Source organism: Balaenoptera borealis (genome assembly GCF_965194805.1).
Source record: "Balaenoptera borealis genome assembly, chromosome: 1".
NCBI lineage: Eukaryota > Metazoa > Chordata > Mammalia > Artiodactyla > Balaenopteridae > Balaenoptera > Balaenoptera borealis.
The window spans coordinates 56,889,709-56,916,751 of NC_138860.1; the positions used below are offsets into that span (position 1 = coordinate 56,889,709).

The window sequence follows — 27,043 nt, forward strand, 5'->3', positions numbered from 1 at the left end:
TCGTCCGCGTTAGGAAGCATGGGGAACGGGGAAAAAGCAGAGGGGCGAAATGTCACCGAGGAGCGGGGGCGGAGAGGGGAGCAAGGCGTGCGGCCGGGGAGCGAGCAATCAGGTGAGGGTAGAGGACCGGGAAGGGGGCGGCGCCCCGGGACCCGGTCCAGGCGGTAGGCGTAAGCGGGCGGGGAGCTGCCTAGAGGTGGGTGTGTGTATCTGGGTGTGTCCGGGCTGCCGATGGGGAGGGGGCCGCCCATCCCGGGGTCCTGAGGGAGGGGCCCACGAGGGGGCGGGTCCGGCAGCTCAGCCCGGCCCGGGGCCAAGCGGGTGGAAGGTCTCCGGGTGCCTTGAGGCGGGGTGGAGGGAGGTGGCTGAGCGCCCCAGGAGCAGGCTGCGGCGGAGACCGGGCGAGGCGGCCCCAGTGCAGGGCAGGGGGACTGCTGTGCGGGGCCCGAGCCCAGTCAAGGAGCAGCACCTACCTCCGGGGGTGGAAATGGGCCGGAATGGGCCGGAACACCGTCCCGGAAGTGAAACCCCCCACCCCCTCCCCCGGAGCGGGCGACGTGCCGGAAGGAAATCGCTCACCCTTACACCGCCCCTCTTCCCCCTCCCCAGCGCTTTCCGTCCCTCGCGCCCCCTCCCCTCTCTTCCCCTCCTCCTTAGTCCGTAGGAGGGCGGGAGCCCTGCGTCACGTGGGCGGTCGTGTCCCCGCCCCGGGGCGCGGCCAGGGGGCGGGGCCGAGGGCGGGCTTAGAAGACTGGACGGAGGTGTGCTGAAGGAGGACGCGAATGAGAGGGGGAGGAGTTGAAGCCGACGCTGGCGGAGAGTCTGCGTCATGACGTCATGGAATAGAATACTTATATACAGGCGCCTGGCCGCCATCTCGGTCTTTAGAAGGTACGAGGCGGCTTTCGGTATGTGCGTGTTTTGTGTGCTGTTAAGTAAGTTCTTAGCCTGAGAGGCCTCCAGCTCTTGGCAGTTAGGATCGCCTTAAGCCGGCTGGCATTTCTAGGCCAGTCGCAGGCCTTCGCACGGTTCACAAGATGAAGATGGTGGAGGATTGCGAGTTGGGTGCGGGCGCGACCTAATTATACTCCTCGGGTTGTTGGGCCGAACTGCGGAAAAACACCGGCTCGCGGGCTCTGCCTCTGATGAAGCCTGTGTTGGTAGGGACATCTGAGACTGTTGATGAATGCCAACGGCTCTGATGGCGGCGCGTGCCGAGTCACCGAGTGGGTCTTTGTTAAAGACCTCGGCTCGAGTCTCCTTCAGCCACTTGTTCTCAGGAAGGCCACGTGGTTCTCTAAAGGCTGCATTCCGCACTGCACCATTATTTCCGTCAGTGGTTCTTAATCTTAATTATGTTGAATGCTCTCATGCAGCTGTGGGTGGTGTAAACGACTTGCTTACGTGGTATGGAAACGACGCAAGGTTTAAACTTAACGTTTAGAACAAAATGAATTTTTTAAATCTCTAATTTTTCCTAGGAACGGTGCCAGCCATGGGTGCCAGGCATGAATGCAATGTGGCTTTAGATGGCTTCTGGTGGACAGGTAAGTAACGGCTAAATACAGTGGGAAGAATGAAATCTGCTTAGATGTGGTTTTTATGTTAAGCCTGTGATGGTTTAAGAGTAGTGGGCAGAAGGGATTTCTGAAAAATTCTGTTCTGAGGCTTAACTACTTAACGACATTAGTGATTAACTTAGCAACACAGCATGTTTTATTGGATTATTCTTTGTTTTCTAGTTGTGTACCAAAGGGATGAGAACCGCTGCTGGGGTGAGTTACTGAAATTCCCTGACAAAGGGAAGTTAGGTTGAAAGTCCACTGAATGTGCCACAATGATGACAGTTTATTTGCTACTCTTGACTGTGAGGGTGACGAGAATTATTACCACCATTATGCTAACTGAGGCACACAAAATGGTGGTTTAGAGAACATAGAGATTGCACCCAAGTTTATATGAAACTGTTTCTTCCCAGGTCTTAAAGCACAAGCTTAATGCTGTATCCATGGGCAAACAGGTGAGAAACCTATTTTATAGTCCATGTTTATCTAGTACTTTGAATTCTTTTTTTTTTCATAAGGGGTTACAAATTGCCAAGTCAATGTTGGTGCTTATATTAGGGTTTTCCTCCCCTTTTTTTCAAACGTAAATTGCTGCATTCTAGTTTTATATTTAGTATGAGGGGGAATCTGAAGAAACAGATACTATGATGGTTGCATAGTTCAACAGATTGAATCGTGAAAAAGATAATGCCATTTGTCTGATGTATCTGAGTAAAACTTTTGCTGATAGTGTAAGTAAAATACCACTACTAACTAGTTTCTCGTTTTTTGTAGGCACTATGCAGGAAGTTAAGTACTATGTAGGCACTAAGCTGAAAGTTGAAGGGGTAAGTAAAATTGTAACTGACCTAAACATTGGTGACTGGGCAAACATGACAAAGAATACCACTAATGGCTTTTTAGGGTTGCCTTCTAATGCACAGGAAGCAGTCCTCCCATAAAGTGCTTGAACAGTGTGCTGAATACATTAAATAAAAGCCAGATCCTTGTCCTGTCTTAATTTGTGAGAGCAGCCTGTGTGATGATAAGCAAATACTGACTGAACATGAAGGTCTTAATTAGCTCTATCTGATTTCAGGCACTTTTTAGATTTGTGGGGAGAAAATTGATTTTTGGCTATTATAAAACCACTCTCATTTCTTAGGTGGACTTGAATCCTTGACCTGTCCGGGCCAACTTTTTGGTAAGCATTAATGTTAAAAACAATTTAGTAAGCTCAACTGTTACTGAGAATGCTGATAAAGTGGAATGCTTAACTACCAAGCTAATTTCCTATGTCTGATTTGCAAGTGCATGTTGAGCATGCTCTGAACAGGGTTTTTGTAATGATGTTGAGCAAATGTCTGACCTGAAATGAGCATGTAGACAAATCTAACACTGAAGAACCCTGTGACAAACATTAAGTAAGAATTTAACAATAAGATTGACATTTTAATGAAAGGTGTCTCATTTCTCTTATAGATCCTGGGTACATGTTTTTATCCATGGATGGCTTGCTTGGGGTAAGACATGAAAACAGTTCTTTGGCTCCTGGCATTTGGGTTTATATTCCAAAAATGTGCTGGTCTTAGTAGTTGTTCACCTATGTTAGTGTTTTCTGGTGTTGGACCGTTGAGAAATAAACAGGCCTTAGTATGAAGCTGTTGTGAAGTGTGTCTAAAGAAATACTTCTTTGCAGGTGCAAATTTTGGAGATCTTTTATATAAAGGTATGTATGTTTTATCGGTCTTAACCTAGTTACTGAGCAAAATGCTGTTAGTGATGATTTTTAAAAAATTAAACAGATGGGAATCTCTCTGAAAAAGAATGAAGATTTTTAAAAACTGAAACAGTATCTGGAAAATTTTTGAAATCTACTTATTATACCTATTCAGTTTGATTAAATTTCATTAAATTTTTGCAGGTGTCAAGAGAGGTACTGGCTACAGCGCAGGGAGCAAGAAGCTTTAAGCAAAGGTATAGAAGTCTCAAGTTTGGGTTCTGTGTTTTGTGGTTTAAAGCCGATACGATGATGATAACATAGTTCAGCAGACTAACAGTGATGAGCAAATACTGTCTTTCGCTCCTATCTGATGTATCTGGCTGCAACAATTCTGTTTATATACCCTTGAAAGTGGAAACCAGCCGCTGTCTCACAGAAATATTCAGGGATTTGGATAAGTGTAACGGCTCATGCAGATGTTCTGTACTGTTAATTTCAGGATTAGGCATTTACATTTTGGATAAGAACAGGCTAACGTGAGGAAATTTTTATGGCATATACTGTAGATTACATTAGAATGAATAATTTAGCTGATTATTATTTTTTTTTAATTTTTTATTTATTTTGGCTGCTCCGGGTCTTAGTTGTGGCACGTGGGATCTAGTTTCCCAACCAGGGATCGAACCCGGGCCCCCCTGCATTGGGAGCGTGGAGTCCCACCCACTGGACCACCAGGGAAGTCCCTAGCTGATTATTTTTGATAGTCATTTCTCAGAGCAGTTTTTGATTCATAGCAAAATTGAACAGTAGGTTCCCATATAGAATCCTCCCCATCAACATCTACCACCAGAGTGGGACTTAAAATTTTGAACCTATGTTGACACATCACCCAGAGTCCAGTAGTACATTGGGGTTCACTCATGGTGTTGTACATTCTCTGGGTTTGGACAGATGTATCGTGACAAAGATCCACCTTGCACAGAATAGGTTCACTGCCCTAGAATTTGAAAAATTTTTAAATGGGCTACAAAAAATGGGAGAAAGGGCAAATTTTAAACGTAAGGCTTTTATTTTTCATTTTCAAACAGGCAAATGTGTTACCCTGAAGATTTCAAGGTCAGTCAGTCTCTGGTATATATGGTGAGTTAGAATGTAACCAGTGATGTGATGATTCTGCCAAATGAATAAAATGATATCAACCATAAAACCGTTCCATTTTGATTCTGAGGTTACTTTATCAACAAGTATCACAAGTTTTTTCCCTTCTACTGTGATTTGACATTATATGGTCTTTACTTTTCAGGGCATTTATGACAGCAGTCATGCATCTTAACAGTTGACAGGTGAGGCTTGAAAATATCAGTACTGTTGTCTTGTTCCAGAATACATGATGATCTCACCCCAACTTGAACTCTCTCACTGATAACTTGATGATGTTCAAAGATCTGATAATTCTGTGTATCCCAAATGCAATTAGAATTGGCATGGAAATGGGACTTAAAATGGTTTCTCTGTTCTTGCAGGCAGCTGGATGGATGCTCATGGGATAGGAGAGGAAACAACTTTAAATTTTTTTTAAAGCCTATTTTATTTATTGGCCATGCTGCACAGCATGTAGGATCTTAGTTCCCCCACCAGGGATTGAACCCGTGTCCCCTGCAGTGGAAGCGCAGAGCCCTAACCACTGGACCAGCAGGGAATTCTCCAACTTTGAATTTTAATAAATATTTATGAACCATCTGAAGTGTGCTCATTTCAATTTAATGAGATGAATGAAGGGAAATAGGACATTTTTGTAATTGAGACCTGACGGCATATTTTTTGCAGAAATTTTCTGTGATTTAATGTGAAGTGCCTGGGTCAATTTGTCACAGTTGAAAACCAACCATGGGAGTTGTAGTCTGAGGCTGGAAAAGCAAAAGATGAGCTTGAACCACCTTTGTGCTGTGCAAGAAAGTTCCGTAGGAATGAAAATGTTGAAAGAACACAGGAACTTAAATGATCCTTAATTTCCAAAATGGGCAATTAAATCATTGAAATACATTGTTTATGTTGAAAATTGCAGAGAAAAGCAGAAGCTCTTAATGTTAAGTAGTGGTAGGGGTGCAGAAATTGGGGAAAATCTCCATTTGCTGTAGTAAGCACCAGGGTGATGGGGTCTGGCAAGTGTTGATGCGGAAATTGGTGTAGGAATTGGTTTCAGTGCTATCTAGAAGACCTAGCATATTGAAAAACACCTAGAACAGTGAGATCTTTAAGAATGAGATCAGTAATACTGTGGTTATAACGTCCTTTAGAAAATGGGTACTGGTTTTGAACATTTCTGGGGTGGGGAATGTGGTTTGTTCAAGTTAATGAGAAAATTAGTGAACCAGTGAGTTGCTGGTTAATTCCTAAATACCAAGAAAACCATTAGCTCTGGGAACATCTAAAAAGTAAATACCTGCCAATCAAATTTCAGCTTTCTAATTTGGCATTTGAGGTGTGGAGGAACATTAAATTGGGGTTTTAAGTCTTGGTTGCATGCCAAAACGTTTACTTAAACTGCCACTGACTGAAATACCATTTTTTTTTTAACTTTGGGTTTATTTATTTATGTATTTTTTATTTATGGCTGTGTTGGGTCTTCCTGGTTGCGGCAAGTGGGGGCCACTCTTCATCGCGGTGCGCGGGCCTCTCACTATCGCGGCCTCTCTTGTTGCGGAGCACGGGCTCCAGACGCGCAGGCTCAGTAGTTGTGGCTCACGGGCCCAGTTGCTCCGCGGCATGTGGGATCTTCCCAGACCAGGGCTCGAACCCGTGTCCCCTGCATTGGCAGGCAGATTCCCAACCACTGCACCACCAAGGAAGCCCTGAAATACTATTCTAAAAACCAGTTTATGTAAAAGCAAGTTGACAGATTTTTTTTTTTTTTTTTTTGGCTGTGCTGTGAAACTTGTGGGATTTCTGTTCCCGAGATTGAATCCGGGCCACAGCAGTGAATGCACCTAGTCCTAACCACCAGACCACCAGGAAACTCCCTGCAAGTTGACAAATGTTAAAGTGTTAGTTACCCCTTGGTGTCTGGGGGGTTGGTTCCAGGACCCCCTGTGGATACCAAAATCCATGGATGCTCAGGTCTCTTAGAGGTATAGTACTATAGTGGGCCCCACATGGATTTTGAAACTTGCATTTATCCAATGTTAAATACTGATCTCCCATGCCTGGTTGGATTATTTCATACTTTAGAAAACTTCTGTCAACATTCACTGTATGTGCTATTATTCCTCATCAAAATCTTCATGAAATCTAAAACAGTATTTCTTGAATATTCTAAAACATGACAGTTTGGATTAGCCTTCAGATTTTCAGGGCATAAAAGATACATAAAAAGTATCCAAGAATATGTTTTAAAACAAGGGTAAGGTAGTATAACAAAAATACCTTCAACTTTAAGACACTGGAAAAAAACCCTAAGCAAACAAAGGGTATGTTGGGCCAAGTTACTTAGTAAAAATACAGCATGTTGATCAGTTTTAAACCAAATCAAAAGTATTAAAATTTTAAGCATTCACGTAGTGTAAGAAGATAAAACTTAGATAAAAAAACCCTCAAACTATTTCAACTTATAAGCAATAAGATTTCAAATTTTCTTCATTGCTTGGAAAATATGCTTTTATCTCAAATTCACTTTAAATGCTTGACATATAATTAAATACCCAGGAAGACTCCTGCTAAATTTGGTAATATTATATGGTGATACTTCTCTGGGATGACATTTCACACAATGGTTTTCAATTAATGCTGAAAAAAAAATCACTTGATAACTTTCATCACGACTGGCTGATTAGTGGATTTACACTTAATAGGCACACCTTGGAAATAATTGTGAGTTCAGTTCCAGACCACCACCATAAAGCCAATATCACCATAAAGCAAGTCACAGGATTGCTTTCCTAGTACATGTAAAAGTTATGTGTACACTATAGTCTATTAAGTGTGCAATAGCATTATGTCTTTAAAAAAGATGTACATTAAAAAAATAGAAGTATAGTAGATTTTAATATTGTGTTAAACATACTTTAAAAATATTTGATGGCTGGGAATTCCCTGGCAGTCCAGTGGTTAGGACTTGACTTGACACTTTCACTGCCGTGGCCCCGGTTCAATCCCTGATCGGGAAACTAAGATCCCGTGAACCACGAGGTGCAGCCAAAATAAAACAAAACAAAACTTGACTGCTAAAAGATGCTAACCATCTGAGCCTTCAGTGAGTCATAGTAGTAACATCAAAGATCACTGATCACAGATCACCATGACAAATATAAAAATGAAAAAGCTTTAAATATTGCAAGAATTACAAAATGTGACACTGAGACATGAAGTGAGCAAATGCTGTTGGAAAAATGGAGTGGATAGACTTGCTAGACTCAGGGTTGCCATAAAACCTTCAATTCATGAAAAAAACAAAAAATGCATTATCTGTAAAGCACAATAAAAAAAAAGTAAGTGCAATAAAAGAAGGTGTGCCTGTACTCAGTAACTTACATGGCATAAGGTCCAACAAAGGGAAGAATGTGATAATTGCTCAATGTGTAATTCTGCCTATTTGTACTACTAAGCCAAGACTTTGATAATCCACTCATTTGGATTACATGTTTCTATGTATGTGATTTGATCAACCAAAAAATTAGGTACAAAATGTCAAACTTTTTCCTTTTTTTCTTTAAAGGGCAGCGCAATGGTTTGGGGTTGGTTAGTACAATACAGAGAATACAGAGGATACTTATAAAATGTCTCTAACACCAATGCCAGTACTCATCTCATAAGTAAGGATATTATTAATTTTTGTGTTACTCACTTTTCTTTAGAACATAAAGTCATTAACTTGAACTTGCTGTATACACACAATACATACACAACCTTACACAAAATACTTTTCATAAGTAACATTACATTCTAAGATACTGGAAACCGAGTATCTGTGATCTGCATTTTGACTTAGTGGGAAAAGAAGAGAACATTGAACTAGGGAGGAATATACTGATAATAAGACTCGAAGTTAAAAGTGTCTTCCTCTCCCTTTGTACTTAACACAGCCTATACAATGACCTGAGAGATTCGTTATGAGAAAAATGTCCATCACAGCTTTAAAACCTTGCTTTGGAAGGAACTAATGAGAAAGCAGATTGGAAGGTGAGACTTCATCTTTGTTTTCAAAGAAGTGGTCTTAATTTTTCTTCTTACAGAAAAAGTTTAAATCGGTTCATTGTAAATATGTCTAAACTATTAATTTTTGCAGTTTTCAATTATACAAAAGCTACAAGAAGAGGGCAGTAGAGATCATCTAATCTTAAATCATGATGTCATCCATTCAAGTCCTTGGCATAATCCCTGGTCAGTAAGAGCACAGAATACCTGTATATGCCACAAATGATCTTTAATATATATCAGAAATTACTTTCAAAAACTGGGAGATTTCTACTATAGCCATGCATTCTTTAACATCTTGTTCATTAGCAAAAATCAGCAATGCAGCTTTCCTTAGGTCTTCATGGGCTAACATTTTATAGAGTTCCTCAGTTACAGCAATCCTTTCTCTGTCTGTACCGTCCACAACAGTTATTACAAACTCTGTTAGTGTAATAAGTGTTCCAGGAAGAACGAAGAGATTCTTGGCCACCAGTATCCCACATTATGAAATGTGTATTATTAATCACTATTTCTTCTACATTGCTTCCTATTGTAAGGGATGCATGTACAACTTCATTCACAGAAAACTGGTAAAGGATGGTAGTTCTCTCTGCATTACGCAGTCCAACAATGATAAGTATGTGCTCCTGGTGGTTGAACAGTCTCCCTATCCTGGTGAAGAGAATACACGTTCTTAGGCAGCAGGCCCCCTCCAGCCACCAGGGCCACCTGGCCTCTCCCACTCAGGCAGAAGGGGAGGCAGAGATGTGCCAGAGCCTCAGCCTCTTGCTTGGAACTGGAGAGAGACCAAAGCCCAGGCCATAGATATTGGCAGATATTTTCTCAAAAACAAATGAGTTTGGGAAAAAATCTGATGGTATTTGTTGCCAAAGATAAAATTCAAGCTTTCAAATGAAAATTACAATTTTGGAAAGCTTGTATCTGTCACTGTGCACTTACACCTTCTCCATACTTAAAGACTTATGATGAGATCAGTCATGATGTTAATCAATGTGATTTTTTAGATATTGTTTAATGAAATTTGTCAACACCTGGACAATCTGCATAATTCAGTGATCCAATATTTTTCAAATGATCAATGTGCAGTATTAGAAAACCATGCATAAAAGTTGTATTCAAAATATAAGACAGACAATGGATTTTAGAAAAATTTACCAATATGATTTCAGATTACACATTGCAACTAACCTTTAAGAAACTTGTCAAGTTGTGGTGTAGTATCAAAGAAGAATATCCATAATTTTCAGAGAAGGCTATTAAAATACTCCTCGCTCTTCTAACTTCATATTTATGTGAGACCAAATTTTCTTCAGCTATTTCAACCAAAACAACCTATCACAACAGATGGAATGCAGAATCAGATATGAGAATCCAGTATCTTTTGTTAAACCAGAAATCAAAAAGATCTGCAGAAACAATGTCACTATTCTCACTAATTTTTGTTTGGGAAAATAATTTAAAAATAAAAATGTACTATTTTTGCTAGCATGTAATGGGTTAAATCTTAATCTTAAATCTTAATTCCTGCTACAATAAAAGAGGTATATAGAACTCTTTGGGATCCTCAATCATTTTTAGAGTGTAAGTAGTCCTGAGACCAAAATGTTTGAGAACTGCTATTCTAGGTAAAGATACAGGAGACTAAAGAGGTTAAATGACTGGGCCAAGGTTGCATAACTAGAGAGTGTTAAAGCCAGGAATTAAATCCAGTTATGTCCAACTCAAGTTCTTTCTACTAAGTCCATCGTCTTAAACACAGAAGACTGACTTAGAAGTGCATTTAATACATGCCTTACATATGAAATTATTATACAGATATCCCATCTAATATTTTTGTGTACTGGTTATTTCTCATGTCATGAAATAACTCACTTTCCATGAAACAAGAAAAAAGTATCCTTAAGGCAGCATCTCTAGGTTGAGTTAGGCTTAACAAAAAATCAGCAGCAAGGAATGTGGTCAGTGTCACAGTTCTGGCTCTTCAGAGAGGGGAACTCTGGGAAAAGACAGTGCAGCGGTATAGATGCATTGTTTTATTCCGCCGAAGCCCATGAGCATAAAATGACATAAAAGCCAAAGCCCACAAGCATAAAACGTCACACTCATCATCTAACACATCTCTTCCCAACAAGGAGAAATTGCTCATAAGACAAAGCTCTCTTGAAGCCAATAATAACTATCGATATTGTAGCTGGCAGTTGCTTACCTTGTTTTTAAAACTTGCAACATAGAATAAATCTAAATTCCCTAGGAGGCTGGGGAGATTGGACTTGGAACCAAAACCTGGCTTACAGTTTACAATTAGTTTGTGTGTTCCAAAACCCTGGTTGTGTTGTTTCCAACTTTATCAGTAACTAGGTTCTTTATTTTTGAGAAAATATTTAATTAATGGGAATTCCCTGGCAGTCCAGTGGTTAGGACTCCACGCTTTTACTTCTGAGGGCCTGGGTTCAATCCCTAGTCAGGGAACTAAGATCCCGCAAGCTGCGTGGTGTGGCCAAAAAAAAAAAAAAAAATAGTGACATTTCCCTGGATTTCAGAATAAGCATTTTTTTTTTTTTCCTGACAGGCAGGACTGAAGAAAAGCTGAGTGATGCCCAAAGTGACTAGGTCTCTGTGATGCCAACATGAGATTGTATGACATCTGGGGACTTGGGGCCTTTGGTGTCTGTAGCCTAGAAAATATTCTCTGGATTTTGGGTATCTTTTGTAACTCTCATTTTCAGGATAGAAAGACAGTATTTTGGTCAGAATTAGGTTCTAAACAGTGAATAGTAAATTTATTATATTTAGAAACTAGGTAATGCAGATGTGGGGTAAATGAATGTAAAGTTGCATTTTCTTACCTAATAAAGGGCATCTCTAGAAATTCCCTCCACTGAGAAAGGGTAGGCAGAGTTGGACGCCTTTCTCACCATAAGAACTCTGCCAGCAAGAATTTTCTGGCTCCAGAGTACATCCACAAATGGGGAGAGACTGGGTTAAAGGACAAACTTTAGGGAAAAGCTCCACCTAATGGCATCAGTGAAGGTCACACTCTTCACAGCCTATTGAGCATCACAAATTAGACCTGGAAGCAAAGTTGATTTTATTTTCAAACAGAAAGATTATAGTATCAAACTGCTTACAGCACTGAGAAAAATAGGCTGGAATATAAGACTGATATTTGGTGTTTATAAATTGTAAATCAAAAGAATGTCAAGGCAAAAGTGAAGATAAAGTAGAAAAGAACAATGTCATTAATCAAGGCCTTATTCCCATTTTATAATTACTAATTAATTATAAGCCTTTATTTGTGTCAACAGAACGTATAAGAAAATCACAATGAGTTTCAGTGTTCACTTTTCTACATTTGAGGTTGGTTTAAGGCCAATTAATATTTTCAATTATTTATAATTGAGGGAAAGTGTTATTCAGGGATTAATGATTATTTTAAAAAATAGAAATATAAGCAGAATACTGATTAATGAAATTACTGTTTTCCTTTTACCACAGATGTCAGTTTTGTTTAACCTTAAACTATAAAATACATAGATATATCTGTATACTGTTTACAGATGGATAATATCATTATCTTACATTTAAGTAATGCTTTAAAGTTTTTCAAAGCATTCTCACTCACACTATCTTCCACATATATTACCTCCTAGGATTCTGGCATGAAGAGGCCAGTGAGGGAGCCAGGGCAAGTACTGTTTACATTTCACACATGCAGGAAGGGACGCTAAGAGAGGTTTATACAACTTGCAAGGTAAAGCACTGATTAAGAGTTTGTGACTTTTATTTCAGTGATTTTTTACTTTATATCATGTTGCTTCTCACTATATTATGTTGATAGCTGAAATGTCATTATCCAGCTTACTTTATAGGATTCTCTTGGTGAGGCTGGTTGAACTGACCCCTCCATCAACGGACCCGTCTAAAGGGGCAAGAATCTTCCCACATTTCACATATGGTTTGATTACCTCTGTCCTAAGAGAACAATCTACTATCTGGGTATGAAACACATGATTAGAAAACACTATGCCATTATGTTACTCTGTCAAAGAGCCATGTTTCACACCTCTCCAAGTAAAAAGAAACTTCAAAAAAGTCCCAAACAAAATAATCCTAATAATGCATGCTCTCGTTAAAATTGGATACCTTTTATCTGTTTCTTCATTGAGGTGAAGAATGTTGCCTGGATTCCTTCCATTTAAAAACTTGAAGTCAGATCTGTGGCTGAACTCCAGATCTGATTTTAGCCTTGGGGAAGCAAAGAGGACAAAACTCAAAAGCTCAACTTTCTGGATGGCATGGATGATTCAATGAGCTCTTTTCTGTTTTTGAGTCTGTTGGCCAGGAGATCTGGATATGATAGGGCTTCAGTTCCTCAGGCGGGATAGAATCTGGGGCATCGCTCATAAGGTCGTGGCCCTGGAAAGATTTGGGGAAGGCTATGACATCTCTGATGCTTGGCGCTCCAGTGACAAGGCACATCAGTCTGTCTAACCCTGTAAAATACAAAGTTAATAGATGAGAATGTAACCTAAGGTTGGGGGTGACTTAATTTTTCTATAAAGGTTGTAGAAAACTTTTAAGTAAGAACTTTTAATAAGTTGCAGCTAAGCATAGTTCCCTGCCTTTTTAGAGAACTTTTGTTTGTTTGAGAGGTTTTTTTTTATCTCATTCCAGAAAAGTGCTCAGGACTAATATTCACACGCTACTGGGATTAATAGTCACAGCAATTAATGAGTCCTGAGCAAGGGCTTACTGAAGGTTGAACAAAATTAGGTGCTGTGCAGGGGACTCCAAAAACACAGAAGGAAGTCCCTACTGTTGAAAGCGTACAATCTAGGTAAGCTACCTAGAACTTCTCACACTCCTCCTTGTTTGATAAAACAAGCAGTGTGAGCAACCAAGGCCATCAGAAAGGCACTGGCTCTCATTAGTTATCTACTTCATACATAGTAGTGTATATATGTCAATCCCAGTCTCCCAATTCATCCCGCCCTCCCCTTCCCCCCTTGGTATCCATACGTTTGTTCTCTACGTCTATGTCTCTATTTCTGCCTTGCAAATAAGTTCATCTATATCATTTTTCTAGTTTCCACATATAAGAACCTACTGTACAGCACAGGGAACTCCACTCAATGCTCTGTGGTAATCTAAATAGAAAGGAAATCCAAAAAAGAGGAGATATATGTATATACATAGCTGATTCACTTTGCTGTATAGCAGAAACAAACACAACATTGTAAAGCAACTATACTCCAATAAAAGTTAATTAAAAAAAAAAAAGAAAGGCACTGGCATATTCCTACTTTCGCACAAGCTGAATACTGTGGAGCAGTACTTTTCACACTCTTATGAATTTGTCTGTGAGCCTCCAGGGATTTGAGCAATATTGACTTAAGACTCTGTAGTTTCATTCTATTAAAAAATCTTTCAAATGCAAATTATCAGTTAAGTTTTATCTTTATAAATGGTTAAATATATTTTTAAAGTATATCATCAGGGAATTCCCTGGTGGTCCAGTGGTTAGGACTCGGTGCTTTCACTGCTGAGGGCCCGGGTTCAATCCCTGGTTGGGGAACTAAGATCCTACAAGCCACACGGTGCGGCCAAAAAAATCATCAAAATGAAAAACACCAAATTAAATTCTTTAGAACCCTTGGGCTCACCCCCTACCCTCTTTACTCCTCCACTCCCCCTAACCCCACCCTCACCCCACCCTCTTCCCCATAAGCTGAGCCTCCAAATTTGACACTTAGAGCTACAGAATGAAATTTAGCTTGTAAAAGGACAGATTGTTTACCTATGGCAATTCCTCCATGAGGGGGCGCCCCATAATCTAAAGCCTGGAGCAGATGGGAGAGCAATTTCACGTCTTCCTGAAATTCAAAAGATAATTCAATTTAAATACACACTGAGGGTCCACTAGGTGCCACACAGTACAATTGGTTGCTAAAGGGAAAATAAAAGTTGAGTTAAAAAAGTACCTTAAGGGGGGCTTCCCCAGTGGCGCAGTGGTTGAGAATCTGCCTGCCAATGCAGGACACGGGTTCGAGCCCTGGTCTGGGAAGATCCCACATGCCGCAGAGCAACTAGGCCCGTGAGCCACAATTACTGAGCCTGCACGTCTGGAGCCTGTGCTCCGCAACAAGAGAGGCTGTGATAATGAGAGGCCCGCGCGCCGCGATGAAGAGTGGCCCCCGCTTGCCGCAACTAGAGAAAGCCCTTGCACAGAAACGAAGACCCAACACAGCCATAAAAAAAAAAAAAAAAAAAAAAGTACCTTAAGAGGTTTACAGTTTAGCAAGAGAATATGGCAAGTCACAGATACTACAACATGCAGGGAAATGCCTGGGGCTCAGTAAATGCAGCTATTATTATGCTGGTAATGCAGACAGGGTAAGACCAATTAAGGACATGGAGATGTGGCCTCAGAAAGGTAGGATGAAAGAAGGAACCGAATCTGTCAGAGGGACCAAGAGGAGAGAACGTTATTAGAAGGGCAACAATGCAGATGCTGCCAGAAGGTAGGATGGCTTGTGGGCCAACAACAGACCGCTGGATTTGGTGACCGTGCAAGTTACTTTTGTGAGGCAATGCCTGTAGAAATGTTGAAAATGTGTCTGAAGTGGTTCCCTAACCAGTCTACAGATCACAATCAAGTGGCAAGCTTTTAAGGAACAAATGCCCAAGCCTCACGTCTAGAGCTTTTTATTTAATTGGTCTGGTAAGGAGCAGTGAGTGTTTTTTTGTTTGTTTTTAATGCTTTTCAGGTGATTCTGTTCTAATGTGCAGAAGGGCTGAGAAACACTGGTGGGTAGGGAAGAAGTGGAAGCAATGTATTCTCACTGACATTTTGAGAAGCTTGAAAGGAATGAAAAAAATAGGCTGGGAAACATTAGGGGCTTTGGCTTAAGAGGAGAAAAGTTAAGGGAGTTTGCAATGTTTTTAAAGCTAAAGGGGGAGTTTGGTGTTGAGTTCTCCAATCCTATTCTTAGAAATAAAGTTCCTGGGACTTACCTGGTGGTGCAGTGATTAAGAATCCGCCTGCCAATGCAGGGGACATGGGTTTGAGCCCTGGTCCGGGAAGATCCCACATGCTGCGGAGCAACTAAGCCCGTGCATTACAACTACTGAGTCTGCACTCTAAAGCCTGCGAGTCACAAATACTGAGCCTGTGAGCCACAACTACTGAAGCCTGCGCGCCTAGAGTCGTGCTCCGCAACAAGAGAAGCCACCGCAATGAGAAGCCCACGCACAGCAACGAAGACCCAACGCAGCCAAAAATAAATAAATAAAATAAATAAATTTATATTAAAAAAAAAAGAAATAAAGTTCCTCTATCCCACCTCACCCCTGTTAGTTAATCCCACAAAATGATATTTTAGGATCAGACTCTTGGACATTTGCCTTCCTAAAATCTATCCTAGCTTCCTAAAGAGTCATCAACAAACTGCAGATTCTTAGGCTTGCATCTATAGAGACTCTTCTTTTGAAAATTCTGATTAACCCACTCTCTGTCATTAAAATCTAACCCCACCTCAAATACTAAGTGACATAAAATCCTTTCAAACCTTTCTGTCTTTCTCTAGCATTATCAACATTTTCAGTCATTTCGGACTGCATCCTTTTTTGAGCAGTGCAGTGGTTAGGAGTTTAGGAGCTTGGGTTCAAGAACCAACCTGCCTGGATTCGAATCCTGGCTCTGCTTGCTTCTGTGCTGTGTGACTTTGGGCAAATTAATTCATCTGCCTCAGTTTCTTATCTTTAAAATGAGTAGAATAAAGGTCTTAATTTAAAAAGTAACTGTGAGGGACTTCCCTGGTGGCACAGTGGTTAAGAATCCACCTGCCAATGCAGGGGACGTGGGTTTGAGCCCTGGTCTGGGAAGATCCCACATGCCGCGGAGCAACTAAGCCCGTGTGCCACAACTACTGAGCCTGTGCTCTAGAGCTCGTGAACCACAACTACTGAGCCTGTGCTCTAGAGCCCACGAGCCACAACTGCTGAGCCCACGTGCCACAACTACTGAAGCCCACGTGCCTAGAGCCCGTGCTCTGCAACAAGAGAAGCCACCGCAATGAGAAGTCCGTGCACTGCAGCGAAAAGGAGCCCCCGCTCACCACAACTAGAGAAAGCCCACGTGCAGCAACGAAGACCCAATGCAGCCAAAAATAAATTAAAAACAAACAAAAAAAGTAACTGTGAGGATTAAATGTATCCATGTGTATAAGGTACCTAGTGCCTGGCATATAGTAGTCACTAAAAAATACATATTATTATTTATTTTTCAAAGTCTAACACTAAAGGTAGAGAAATAAGCTGATACTATTCTATATCTAGTGAATCCTCCATTCATAACAAATTTTAACAAAACAGACAAATATTACAGTTTTTTAAAAAGACCAAGTTAGAAGATGATGTTACCTTTAGTACTGTTGCCAGGATGTAATGCTGTAGCTCTGCATCATGAATTCGGATAGAACCACCTCCTATCTCACTGCCGTTTAAAACCAAGTCATAGTGTTGGCTACGGACCTAGAAGATTCAAAGAGCCTTTATGTTAGAGAAAATCTCTGGTTTTCTGTTCTGTATGCTGAAGACCCTGTAGCTACTTAGAGACAATGGCTCAAACCCAGCAATTTCTTCTGGGGCTTCCAGAACTGGGTCAGACTATGAAACCTGAAGTTCTTTGCCTTGTTTCCATATTTCCTTTTAATTTGGAAGTATAGATATGTTACCTTTTGGGGCTCAGTGTAAAGGAGGTGGACGTCACTGGGGTGGGGAGCGGTAAATGGGTGATGGGCTGCCTCCAGCTCTTCGGGATTTTCCTCCTTGGGAAAGAAGAGGGGGAAATCCACAACCCAAAGGAAAGAGAACAGAGCTGGGTCACGAAGCACCACTCCTCTTGCTTCTAGAAGGTCAGCACACTCCAGTCGTAATTTTCCCAACAAAGAGCACTGCAAACAGAAGATACAAACGTTGAGCTAACTGCTGTGACAGAGTAGGCAGAAAATGACACAACATGGATTCTCTGAGAAAGGATTAGCCAATTTACAGATGAGGTGCTCTTAGCCTCTCAGGAGAGAAAAATCTGAGGATGATCTGACTGCGACATGGTTGAGAATCGTCAGACTCAGCCGACTTGGTGAGTATCTGCTAACACAGTGACTGAGAACACAGGTATCAGAGCTTGATTAACCTGGGTCTGTATCTCACTTTGGCTACTGACTAACTTCTCTGCACCTTTTTCCATAGTAAAATGGAGATAGAAATATCTACTCCAAAGACTGTTGTGAAGATCAAGTCAGATAAGCTCTGTAATACGAACCAGCTATTATGATTATTATTTCCTTACTGTTCCTGAAGGGTTGTGGTGATCCTGATGAGAGCCTGGAACACACTTAATGTTCAATAATGTTGGCTGTTATTAGACAGACAGTATGGATTAGAGGTTACATTAAGAATGTGACTTCTGGAACTGGACTTTGTGGGTTAGAAACCTGGCTCCTCTCCTCTACCTCCTCGCTGTGTGAGTGTGAACAAATTCTCAACCTCTGTGCCTCAGTTTTCTTATCTTTTAAGATGGTAACAGTATCAATACTTCTCTCAATAGGGTTGGCATGAGGATTAAGTTAGTTAATATACACCAAGTACTTGAAACAGTTGTGGGCAGACAGAGAGTGCTAACTGTGATAAGTGCTAACGATGACAGGCAGGGCATCCCTGAGAAAGGGCAATTAGTCAGAACAGGAGACATGCCTGGAGACATGCACAGGGTGTCACTCTGTAGCCTATTCTATCTGACACTTAGATATCCGCAAAGGGCACCTTCACTGTGACATATTCAGAATGCTAATGTTATTCCTCACAAATCTGCTTTCTAGCTTTCTCTCAAGGAAGTCCCAATAGGAATTAGAGTGATGCCTTTCTGGGAAGAGAACAGGAGCAGTTTTAGTTCATGCCAGGGTAAAGTTTAATGGCCAAATGAATCTGCAGCAGGATTTTTAATACAAAATCCCAAATTCTTTTTTAAGAAATGCATTGACAATAAAATTTGTAATTAACTGGTGCATCCCCCAGCAAATTTAACAGTACTGGCTCATGGCTGGTATTAAAAACTAATGTTGATAAATGAATTAATTAAAAAAAAAAAAAGACTGTAGGGAATTCCCTGGCAGTCCAGTGGTTAGGACTCCATGCTTCACTTATGAGGGCCCAGGTTCGATCCCTGGTCGGGGAACTAAAATCCCACTAGCTGCGTGGCGTGGCCAAAAAAAAAAAAAAAAAAAGAGGGCTGTAATATCAAGAAAAGTTGTAATTATGTAGCTTTCCTCACTCTACTATTGCAGGGAAAGGTACGGACAGTGGATTATATTTAGCTTTGTAGCTGAACTCTGAAACTTTTCCTTTGGAAGATATAATGATAAATAAGCACAGTGCAAATATAAATTAGAAGAATGAACTTGATAAAGTACTAATCAGACACTATAAGGATATCATACTATAGTGTAAGGATGAATTTTTATTTATTTATTTATTTTTGGCTGCACCCCATGGCTTGCGGGATCTTAGTTCCCCCAACCAGGGACTGAACCCGGGCCCTGGCAGTGAACGTGCCGAGTCCTAACCACTGGACTGCCAGGGAATTCCCAAGGATGAATTTTTATCATGTTTGATCTTTACAGTATATTTTCAATATTCATGTTTGAGTTTTATACCACACTTTGTATATTTTATAATGATCCCTAAAGTTAAATCCATTGCTCCATACGTCTCCTGAAGAGTGGTGATTTAGCCAGTGCATGGCACCCTGCACCACCTCCCAGCTGCTGCTCCTGAGGAAAAAGGGTACTGCCTCAACCAAGTAGAGCCAGGGGTGTCTGCCAGCCCAGCAGCCCTCCAGCAGTCTGATCTGTCCCTCCACATTTTCAGGAATGCATTATGTACAAAAGTTTGGGACAACCAACTTTTCTTAATCTGTAAAACTTCAAAACTGAAAATATTTTTTCACAGTTGTGCAATGAATACCAATAGCTCTCTACCTAAGAGGCTTTCCTAGAGCCAGATCTAATCGCTGTGAGCAATGCCAATGTAGGCTGTTAGCTGATGAAAAAAACTCTAGTTTTTATACAGTGCATTTTATTACAGTGCCAAAAGACATAAAAACTCATGCAGAGCAGCTCCAATTTATGAAATTAACAGTCAATTTCAAATATGTACTATACACACAGGAGAAGAGAGGCATCATTCAGCATCAACAGCACAGATGCCAGGAGGTAATGTTGCTTACTGCTTTCTTATGCTCTCCGGCAGTTAGCAGGACCACATCCTCCTCTTGGGTCTCCAACAGTCTGATTAGTCCCAAGCCTTGCTCCTCCATTATGAACTTAGCAACTGGAGAATTCCAGTTGTTATTGGTTTTCAAGAATATAGGTAAGACTTCCTGTGACAAAGAAAAAGACTTATACATTTTTCAAAAAGCGGGGTTGATTTATTTTTCCTGGAGTACAAAGATTTCTTGTTTCCAAAAGAAAATGAACCTACATGAGATTATCTCTATTCCCTCCCTGAAGCCCTTCAAAACGATACTAAAGGAATCTAAAAATTAATCTCACCAAAATGAAAAAAAAAGAAAAGGAATGAAGGGTGGGAAGGGATATAAGAGCGAAGAGATTTCTGAAAATTTTTGGCAGGTTGCAGGCGAGAGGAATAGGAATGACCAAAGAAGCAAGATGCAGGAAGCTCTGGCCTAGAGAACAATGGAGCAGCTTCAGCACAGGAAGGAACTGATCTTACCCTGCAAAATCCTAGAGGTGCAGGGCTCTTAAGAAGAGCCCTGGGGTGATAGCCAACTGTGTTGTTGCTCACCCAAAACTAAACCTAACCATTTACAAAACCTAACCATTTACAAAACCTAACCATTTCTAAACCTAACCATTTACAAAAGCCCCTTTAAACAGCTTTTTAAATGGCTCATATTCTTAAATGTGTACAATTAACAATCACATCACTACACATTGAAGAAGCTACAGCATTAAAAAAAAAGAAAAAAAAGACCCAGATAAACAGAAAAAAAATGACCCTAGAGGAAAGAGGTAATTTAGGGACCAAAAAACTTGAATCCTCAAAGATATTAAAAAAGGTATTTTATCAATAAGACCGGAATAAAATGTAATGAAAATAAGCAAGAAAGAGCTAGTGGGAAATAAAAATATGATTGCTTAAAAAAAAAAATTCAACAGAAGAGTTGAACAAATCTCCCAGAAAGAATAAAAAAGACAGATTTTCCACAGATGAAAGACATGAGCCTTCATATTCAAAGGGCCCTTCAAGTGTGCAACACACTGAATGAAAAATGACTCAAAGTTATACAGACTGTGAAATTTCAGAGCATCAGGAATCAGGAGGCTGAAAGCTTTCAAAGGGAAAAAAAAATTAGGTTTACTATAAAAGAATAAATTCATACAAACATCAGACTTCTTATCAGTAACAGTAGGTATAAAAAAAATAAAGCAATGCCTCCAATGAGCTAAGGCTCATTGTCACATGCAGCTATTTAAATTTAAAGTAAAATGAAATAAAATAAAAAATTCAGTTCCTCAGGTATATATTTGCCACATATCAAGCATTCAATAGCCACACTGGCTGGTGGCTACCATAGTGGACAATGCAGATATGAAACAGTTCCATCATTGCAGAAAGTCTACTGGACAGCACTGTTCTAAAGGGATATGACTACCAATTCAGAATTTTATACCAAGCCAAATTATTAATCAAGTGTGAGGTTTTGAACACAAAGACATTTTTAGACATATAAGGATTCAGAAAGTTTCTCTTTCACATGCTGTCTTAGGAAGTTACTTAAGGATATAATCCAGCACTAGTAAGAAAGAGGAAGATCTGGGATCCAGGAAAAGAGTAGCTTCAACTCAGAAGAGGAATGAAGAAAATGTCCAGAAAGACAGCTGTGAAGAGGTACAGAGTAATTAGGTAAGGCCTGTGTATGTGAGCCTTACCTCTCATTGCAGGAGGTACGATGCAAGGTTTAAAACGGGTAAGTAGGGGCTTCCCTGGTGGCGCAGTGGTTAAGAATCTGCCTGCTTGTGCAGGCGACACGGGTTTGAGCCCTGGTCCAGGAAGATCCCACATGCCTCAGAGCAACTAAGCCCGTGCACCACAACTACTGAGCCTGCGCTCTAGAGCCCGCGAGCCACAACTACTGAGGCCCGCAGGCCTAGAGCCCATGCTCCACAACAAGAGAAGCCACTGCAATGAGAAGCCCGCACACTGCAAGGAAGAGCAGCCCCTGCTCACCACAACTAGAGAAAGCCTGTGCGCAGCAACAAAAACCCAACACAGCCAAAAAAAAAAAAAAAAAAAGGCATTCTGATAAAAACAGAGGTACTCTGGTATGGGACTGGAATAGAGTGAGCTAGAGTAAACACTTATTGTATTGAACTATTAATCCTTCTTTACTATTTGTTTTTTTTTTTAAACCATGTACATGCAGCATATTGCTAAAAATAAACATTAAAAACAATTCAAGGCAAATCAAGTTAAAACATATTAATACATTTTAAAAATATAAAAATTCAGGAAATTAGGAAAGTAAAGAAGAAAAGAGAAGAAAGAGAAGAAGAAGAAAATGTGATAATAGTCTCATCAACTAAAGGCTGCCAAAGTTAACTCTCAGGCTTATTTCGTGTTCCTGTGGTTCCTAAATACAGGTTTCAAACACTAGTAAAATAAAAACAGAGAAAATTGGGAGATATAGGGTTGACAATTTTGAATTTTATCAAAGGCATAAAACAAACCCCAAATATCTACTATTACCATCATTTCATAAAAGAAAACACATTTCTATAGCAAAAAATGAGAAGTATAGTCCTTTAAATTCATTTAACTTTATGAAAAGCTTTTTATACCCCTGGCTTTTCTTATTTTGCCTTGACCCATTTTGGAAACCATTATCCTTATCTTTCTTTTTTCTTGAAAAATCCCTTTGAACTTGATGTATGAGACTTGTGATGTGTGGTAGTAGAGGTGGGTAGTCCATTTCCTTTTTTTTTTCCTCTCTTTTTTTAAAAAAATTGCAGTATAGTTGATTTACAATATTGTGTTAGTTTCAGGTGTACAGCAAAGTGATTCAGTTATTCATATAAATATATTTATTTTTTGATTCTTTTCCGTTATAGGTTATTACAAGATACTGACTGTAGTTCCCTGGGCTATACAGTAAATCACTGTTGCTTATCTATTTTATACATGGTACTGTGCATTTGTTAATGCCAAACTCCTAATTTATCCCTCCCCCACTTCCCCTTTGGTAACCATGTTTGTTTTCTATGTCTGTGAGTCTGTTTTTTGGTAAATAAGTTCATTTGTATTGTTTATTAGATTCCACATATAAGTAATATATTTGTCTTTCTCTGACTTACTTCACTTAGTATGATAATCTCTAGCTCCACCCATGTTGCTGCAAATGGCATTATTTTGTTGTTCTTTTATGGCTGAGTAATATTCCATTGTGTGTGTACACACACACACACACACACACACACACACACACACACACACACCCCACATCTTTATCCATTCATCTGTTGATGGATACTTAGGTTGCTTCCATATCTTGGTTATTGTAAATAGTGCTGCTATGAACACTGGGATGCATGTATCTTTTCAAACTAGAGGTTTGCTCTTTTCTGGATATATGCCAGGAGTGTGATTGCTGGATCATATGGTAACTTTATTTTTAGTTTTTTAAGGAGCCTCCATACTGTTCTCCATAGTGGCTGCATCAATTTACATTCCCACCAATAGTGTAGGAGGGTTCCCTTTTCTCCACACCCTCTCCAGCATTTATCATTTGTAGACTTTTTGATGATGGCATTGTAGTTTTGGTTTGCAATAATTAATAATTAATGATGTTGAACATCTTTTCATGCGCCTATTGGCCATCTGTGTGTCTTCCTTGGAGAAATGTCTATTTAGGTCTTCTGCCCATTTTTTGACTGGGTTGTTTGGTTTTTTGATATTGAGTTGTATGAGCTGTTTGTAATTTTGGAAATAAAGCCCTTGTTGGTCACATCATTTGCAAATATTTTCTCCCAGTCCATAGGTTGTCTTCTTGTTTTGTTTATGGTTTCCTTTGCTGTGCAAAAGCTTGTAAGTTTGATTAGGTCCCATTGTTTATTTTTGCTTTTATTTCTTTTGCCTTGTGAGACTGATCTAACAAAGTATTACTATGATTTATGTCAGAGAATGTTTTGCATATGTTCTCTTCTAGGAGTTTTATGGTGTCATGTCTTATATTTTAAATCTTTGAGCCATTTTGAGTTTATTTTTGTGTATGGTGTGAGGGTGTGTTCTAACTTCATTGATTTACATGTGGCTGTCCAGCTTTCCCAACACCACTTGCTGAAGAGACTGTCTGAGTAGTCCATTTTCAATCCACAAATACAGTGTTTATACATGGTTATGATCAGTGAATATATAGTTCTGTATTCTCCTTTTCCTACAAATCATTATAACCTGAACATTTTTCCTACATTACAAACTTTTAGTTAAGAGACAAAATTTTTAAAAGGAACTTTAATATTTAATCCTTTAATTCTACCTTAATTTATTTAATCACTCCCATATGGTTTCATTTTATTCCTGTAAATGATACTGTGCATAAGTGTCCTCATATCTAAGATCCTTTCTTTAAAGTATAGAAAATTATTGACTCAAAGAGTCATATTTTAAAATATGACTATTTTTAAAGTTAGTGATTCCAAAATGGCTGAGGTAATTTATACTTCCAGTGACAGTGTAAGAATGCCCATTCCCTGCTCCTCCGCCGTATTTTAGTGCTACTGTTCACCAAGCCAAGAGCACAAAGTGTATCTGTCAAAGGAAAGGTATATTCATAATTCTAAAAAGGGTATGGGAAGAACAATGAATACTGGCTTTCTTTCATACCTGCCATGCTTTCATTTAAACCTTGGGCACATGGGGCTCTATTTAATTTTCCCAACTGCATTAAAGTACCACTGTTTATTTTAAAAGGCTATGGTTGAACTTTCACATTCTGATTAATGGTGAATTCAACTAAGTTGAAGTTTTGGAGTTATACCCAGGGGTAAGATTAACTTTAAAAATAAAAAGAAGAAAAGTAGAATGATCTGAAATAACAAGCCCCTCAAAACTAATGATAGCATAAGAGCTCAAGCAATTAACAGTTAAAAATATAGAATCCCTAAAAGAAAGGAAAAAACCTGCTCCTTACCTGATTAAAATGGTCAGCTGCAAATTTTCTAATGGACTCAATGTCTTTCCTTTTTAAGTATTTCTGATGAAAGAAAATCAAAGTAAACTCATCAATATGACACTTAGCTTCACAAACATGTTTATGAAATGAAATGGGAAACAAATATATTTTGTGTTTTTCCATCACAATAATAAGATTCAATAAAGATTTAATTTCTGTTGTCAAATGACAAAATTTTAAGGCTTGTTACAGGGTGTATTTTTTTCCAATTATGCAGGTCTTATTGGAAATAGCTGTGAATGTATTCCACAGAAGACTGTGTATCTATAATATGTTCAAAATGAATCTTTGCAACTGAATTGTGAAGGATCAATAAAATCAATAAGAGGATTCAGAATTTGATTATTTCAAGTCTCTTAAAATTCTTTATATCTTTTCTAAATTACCTCAATGTGTTTCTAAGTGAGACATTATGGCTATCATCATCACTAATATTCATGGAGCACTTAATTAGGTATGGGAGATATAAAAAAGGTGAAAACATGGTTCATGGCCCTGCAGTCCTTATAATCTACTTGGGAAAGAATTGGACATACTCCAATTGGGGTAAATAATAATAACAAGCAATATATGTTATACCAAGCTTACCCAAACACATTCAATATGTCTGGACTAGAATACAGACACCAAATTACTTTCACTGAACATATGAAGTGAAAAAAAAAGTAATGAGACTGAATTCTTATCCCCATTTTAAATATGCTAATAGGCTTATGTATCCAACTGAATAGCCTTTCAAAATAGTAATCTTATTCAAAATACTTTTAGAACTCTTCTTAAATTATTTTCAAAGCAGGTGTACTAACTACAGAAAATAGACATGCCCCATTACTTAAGAGTCCATGCTTACCCAACCCAACCCAACCATTCTTTCTCTCTCCTACCCTCATTTCCCTTCCTTTTGCTTTTCATAGCTCCACCTCCTTTCTCTTCCCATTATTAATGCAATAGACCCCAGAGCATCAGAAGACCAAGAACCAACACGCAAGGGCTATGCTGGAGCTGATATGGGGCTGGGAGCTGTTGGACAAACTGAGGCTGGAGACAGAATAGGAATACTATTTTATACTCATCACTGGTGGAGATAAACTCAAATGAAGGAGAACTTTACAGCATTATTTAAAAGGAAAAATAAAAGCTCTAGATCTCGAGAGTGTAAACTCATATTCATAAAGTTTTATCATTTTCTACTTATAGTTTTAGAGACACTATTAGACTTTATATGAAAAAATGCATTTTTATTTAAAGAGAATTTTTCTTTCTAAAGTTTAAATGTACCAATGTTGAACATATTTACTTCCCAAATGTACATTTTAGAGAAAATACAGAATTGTGCTCCACTTACTTCTCCTTCAGGGATACATATGGCTTTGATGGTTCCTTGGGGTTTACTAAGCGCATCCTGAAGAAATCCAACCTTTGTGTTTCTGAACATATCACTGATATCTACAATCTGGAAAATGGATAACAGGAAAAGGTAATTAAACGTGAAGTAATGTTTATCTCAAAACCTTTTTTAAAAAGTAAATTTATTTAGTTATTTTTGGCTGCATTTGGCTCTTTGTCGCTGCGCGTGGGCTTTCTCTAGTTGCGGTGAGCAGGGGCTACTCTTCATTGTGGTGCATGGGCTTCTCATTGCGGTGGCTTCTCTTGTTGTGGCTCACGGGCTCTAGAGTGCTGGCTCAGTAGTTGTGGCTCTTGGGCTCCTGAGTGCAGGCTCAGTAGCTGTGGTGCACAGGCTTAGTTGCTCCACGGCATGTGGGATCTTCCCAGACCAGGGATCGAACCCGTGTCCCCGGCATTGGCAGGTGGATTCCCAACCACTGTGCCACCAGGGAAGTTCCTCAAAACCTTTTACAAACAATATTTTAAAGAGGAAAGTAGATCTTGTTAATGTTTATAGAGCGCATTCATAGAGTGTTTACCATGGGCTGGGCACCATGACAAGTGTTAATGTACTAATTATTCATTAGTAATAACTCATTTCATCTGCACAACAAGAGTATGAGGTAGGCCCTCTTATTATCCCCATTTAATAGATGAGAAAACCAAGGCACAGAGAAAGAAATGACTTGCCCAAGATAACACAGCTAGTAAGTGGCAGAGCCAGAATTTAACTTAAGCAGTCTGACTTAAGAACCACCATTTCATATTACAAAAGAAGAAACAAGGAGTAGTCAAGCTGGCTGCTGTAAATAGGCAGTTATGACTTTTTTGTGTGCTATGTTTTTTTCATTCTGAGAATTGAGCACTGCCTATTCGTGGACCAAG

The 27,043-nt window shown here is 39.5% G+C and overlaps 2 protein-coding genes, 1 long non-coding RNA gene and 1 pseudogene across 12 annotated transcripts in view; 1 reads left to right on the forward strand and 3 right to left on the reverse strand.

Annotated features, from left to right (window-relative positions):
* The window catches only part of ZBTB37 (zinc finger and BTB domain containing 37), a 28,305-nt gene extending 27,745 nt beyond the window's left edge, over positions 1 to 560 (reverse strand). For 3 of the 5 annotated variants that reach the window (XM_082391782.1, XM_082391781.1, XM_082391785.1), the window contains exon 1: positions 474 to 560. The gene's annotated coding sequence lies outside the window, so the exon portion shown is untranslated. The remainder of the gene's footprint in view (positions 1 to 473) is intronic. The other 2 variants (XM_082391784.1, XM_082391783.1) reach the window with 2 other exon arrangements.
* Positions 1 to 27,043, reverse strand: part of DARS2 (aspartyl-tRNA synthetase 2, mitochondrial) — a 354,382-nt gene that overhangs the window by 317,799 nt on the left and 9,540 nt on the right. The window contains exons 11-17 of one of the 3 annotated variants that reach the window (XM_082386678.1): positions 26,118 to 26,225; positions 24,731 to 24,793; positions 19,748 to 19,900; positions 17,196 to 17,414; positions 16,882 to 16,992; positions 14,258 to 14,333; positions 11,530 to 12,953 (exon numbers count right to left, since the gene is read on the reverse strand). In XM_082386678.1, the coding sequence (XP_082242804.1) occupies positions 12,739 to 12,953; positions 14,258 to 14,333; positions 16,882 to 16,992; positions 17,196 to 17,414; positions 19,748 to 19,900; positions 24,731 to 24,793; positions 26,118 to 26,225 (945 nt within the window). In that variant the 3' untranslated portion in view covers positions 11,530 to 12,738. Of the gene's footprint in view, positions 1 to 11,529; positions 12,954 to 14,257; positions 14,334 to 16,881; positions 16,993 to 17,195; positions 17,415 to 17,479; positions 19,901 to 24,730; positions 24,794 to 26,117; positions 26,226 to 27,043 lie in introns of those variants that run through there. The other 2 variants (XM_082386679.1, XR_014242979.1) reach the window with 2 other exon arrangements.
* On the forward strand, positions 1,072 to 5,007 carry LOC309635515. Of its 3 annotated transcripts, XR_014248867.1 has the most exons (11): positions 1,072 to 1,547; positions 1,743 to 1,775; positions 1,979 to 2,020; positions 2,340 to 2,392; positions 2,710 to 2,748; positions 3,027 to 3,067; positions 3,244 to 3,273; positions 3,469 to 3,521; positions 4,356 to 4,383; positions 4,571 to 4,610; positions 4,791 to 5,007. It is a non-coding gene; the product is annotated as an uncharacterized lncRNA (long non-coding RNA). The 3 variants fall into 3 exon arrangements; XR_014248866.1 differs by having other exon boundaries at positions 1,743 to 2,020; XR_014248865.1 differs by having other exon boundaries at positions 1,743 to 2,020; positions 3,244 to 3,521.
* On the reverse strand, positions 8,549 to 9,182 carry LOC309634978 (ADP-ribosylation factor-like protein 5A pseudogene; annotated as a pseudogene). The gene has a single exon. The product of its transcript is annotated as an ADP-ribosylation factor-like protein 5A pseudogene (transcript).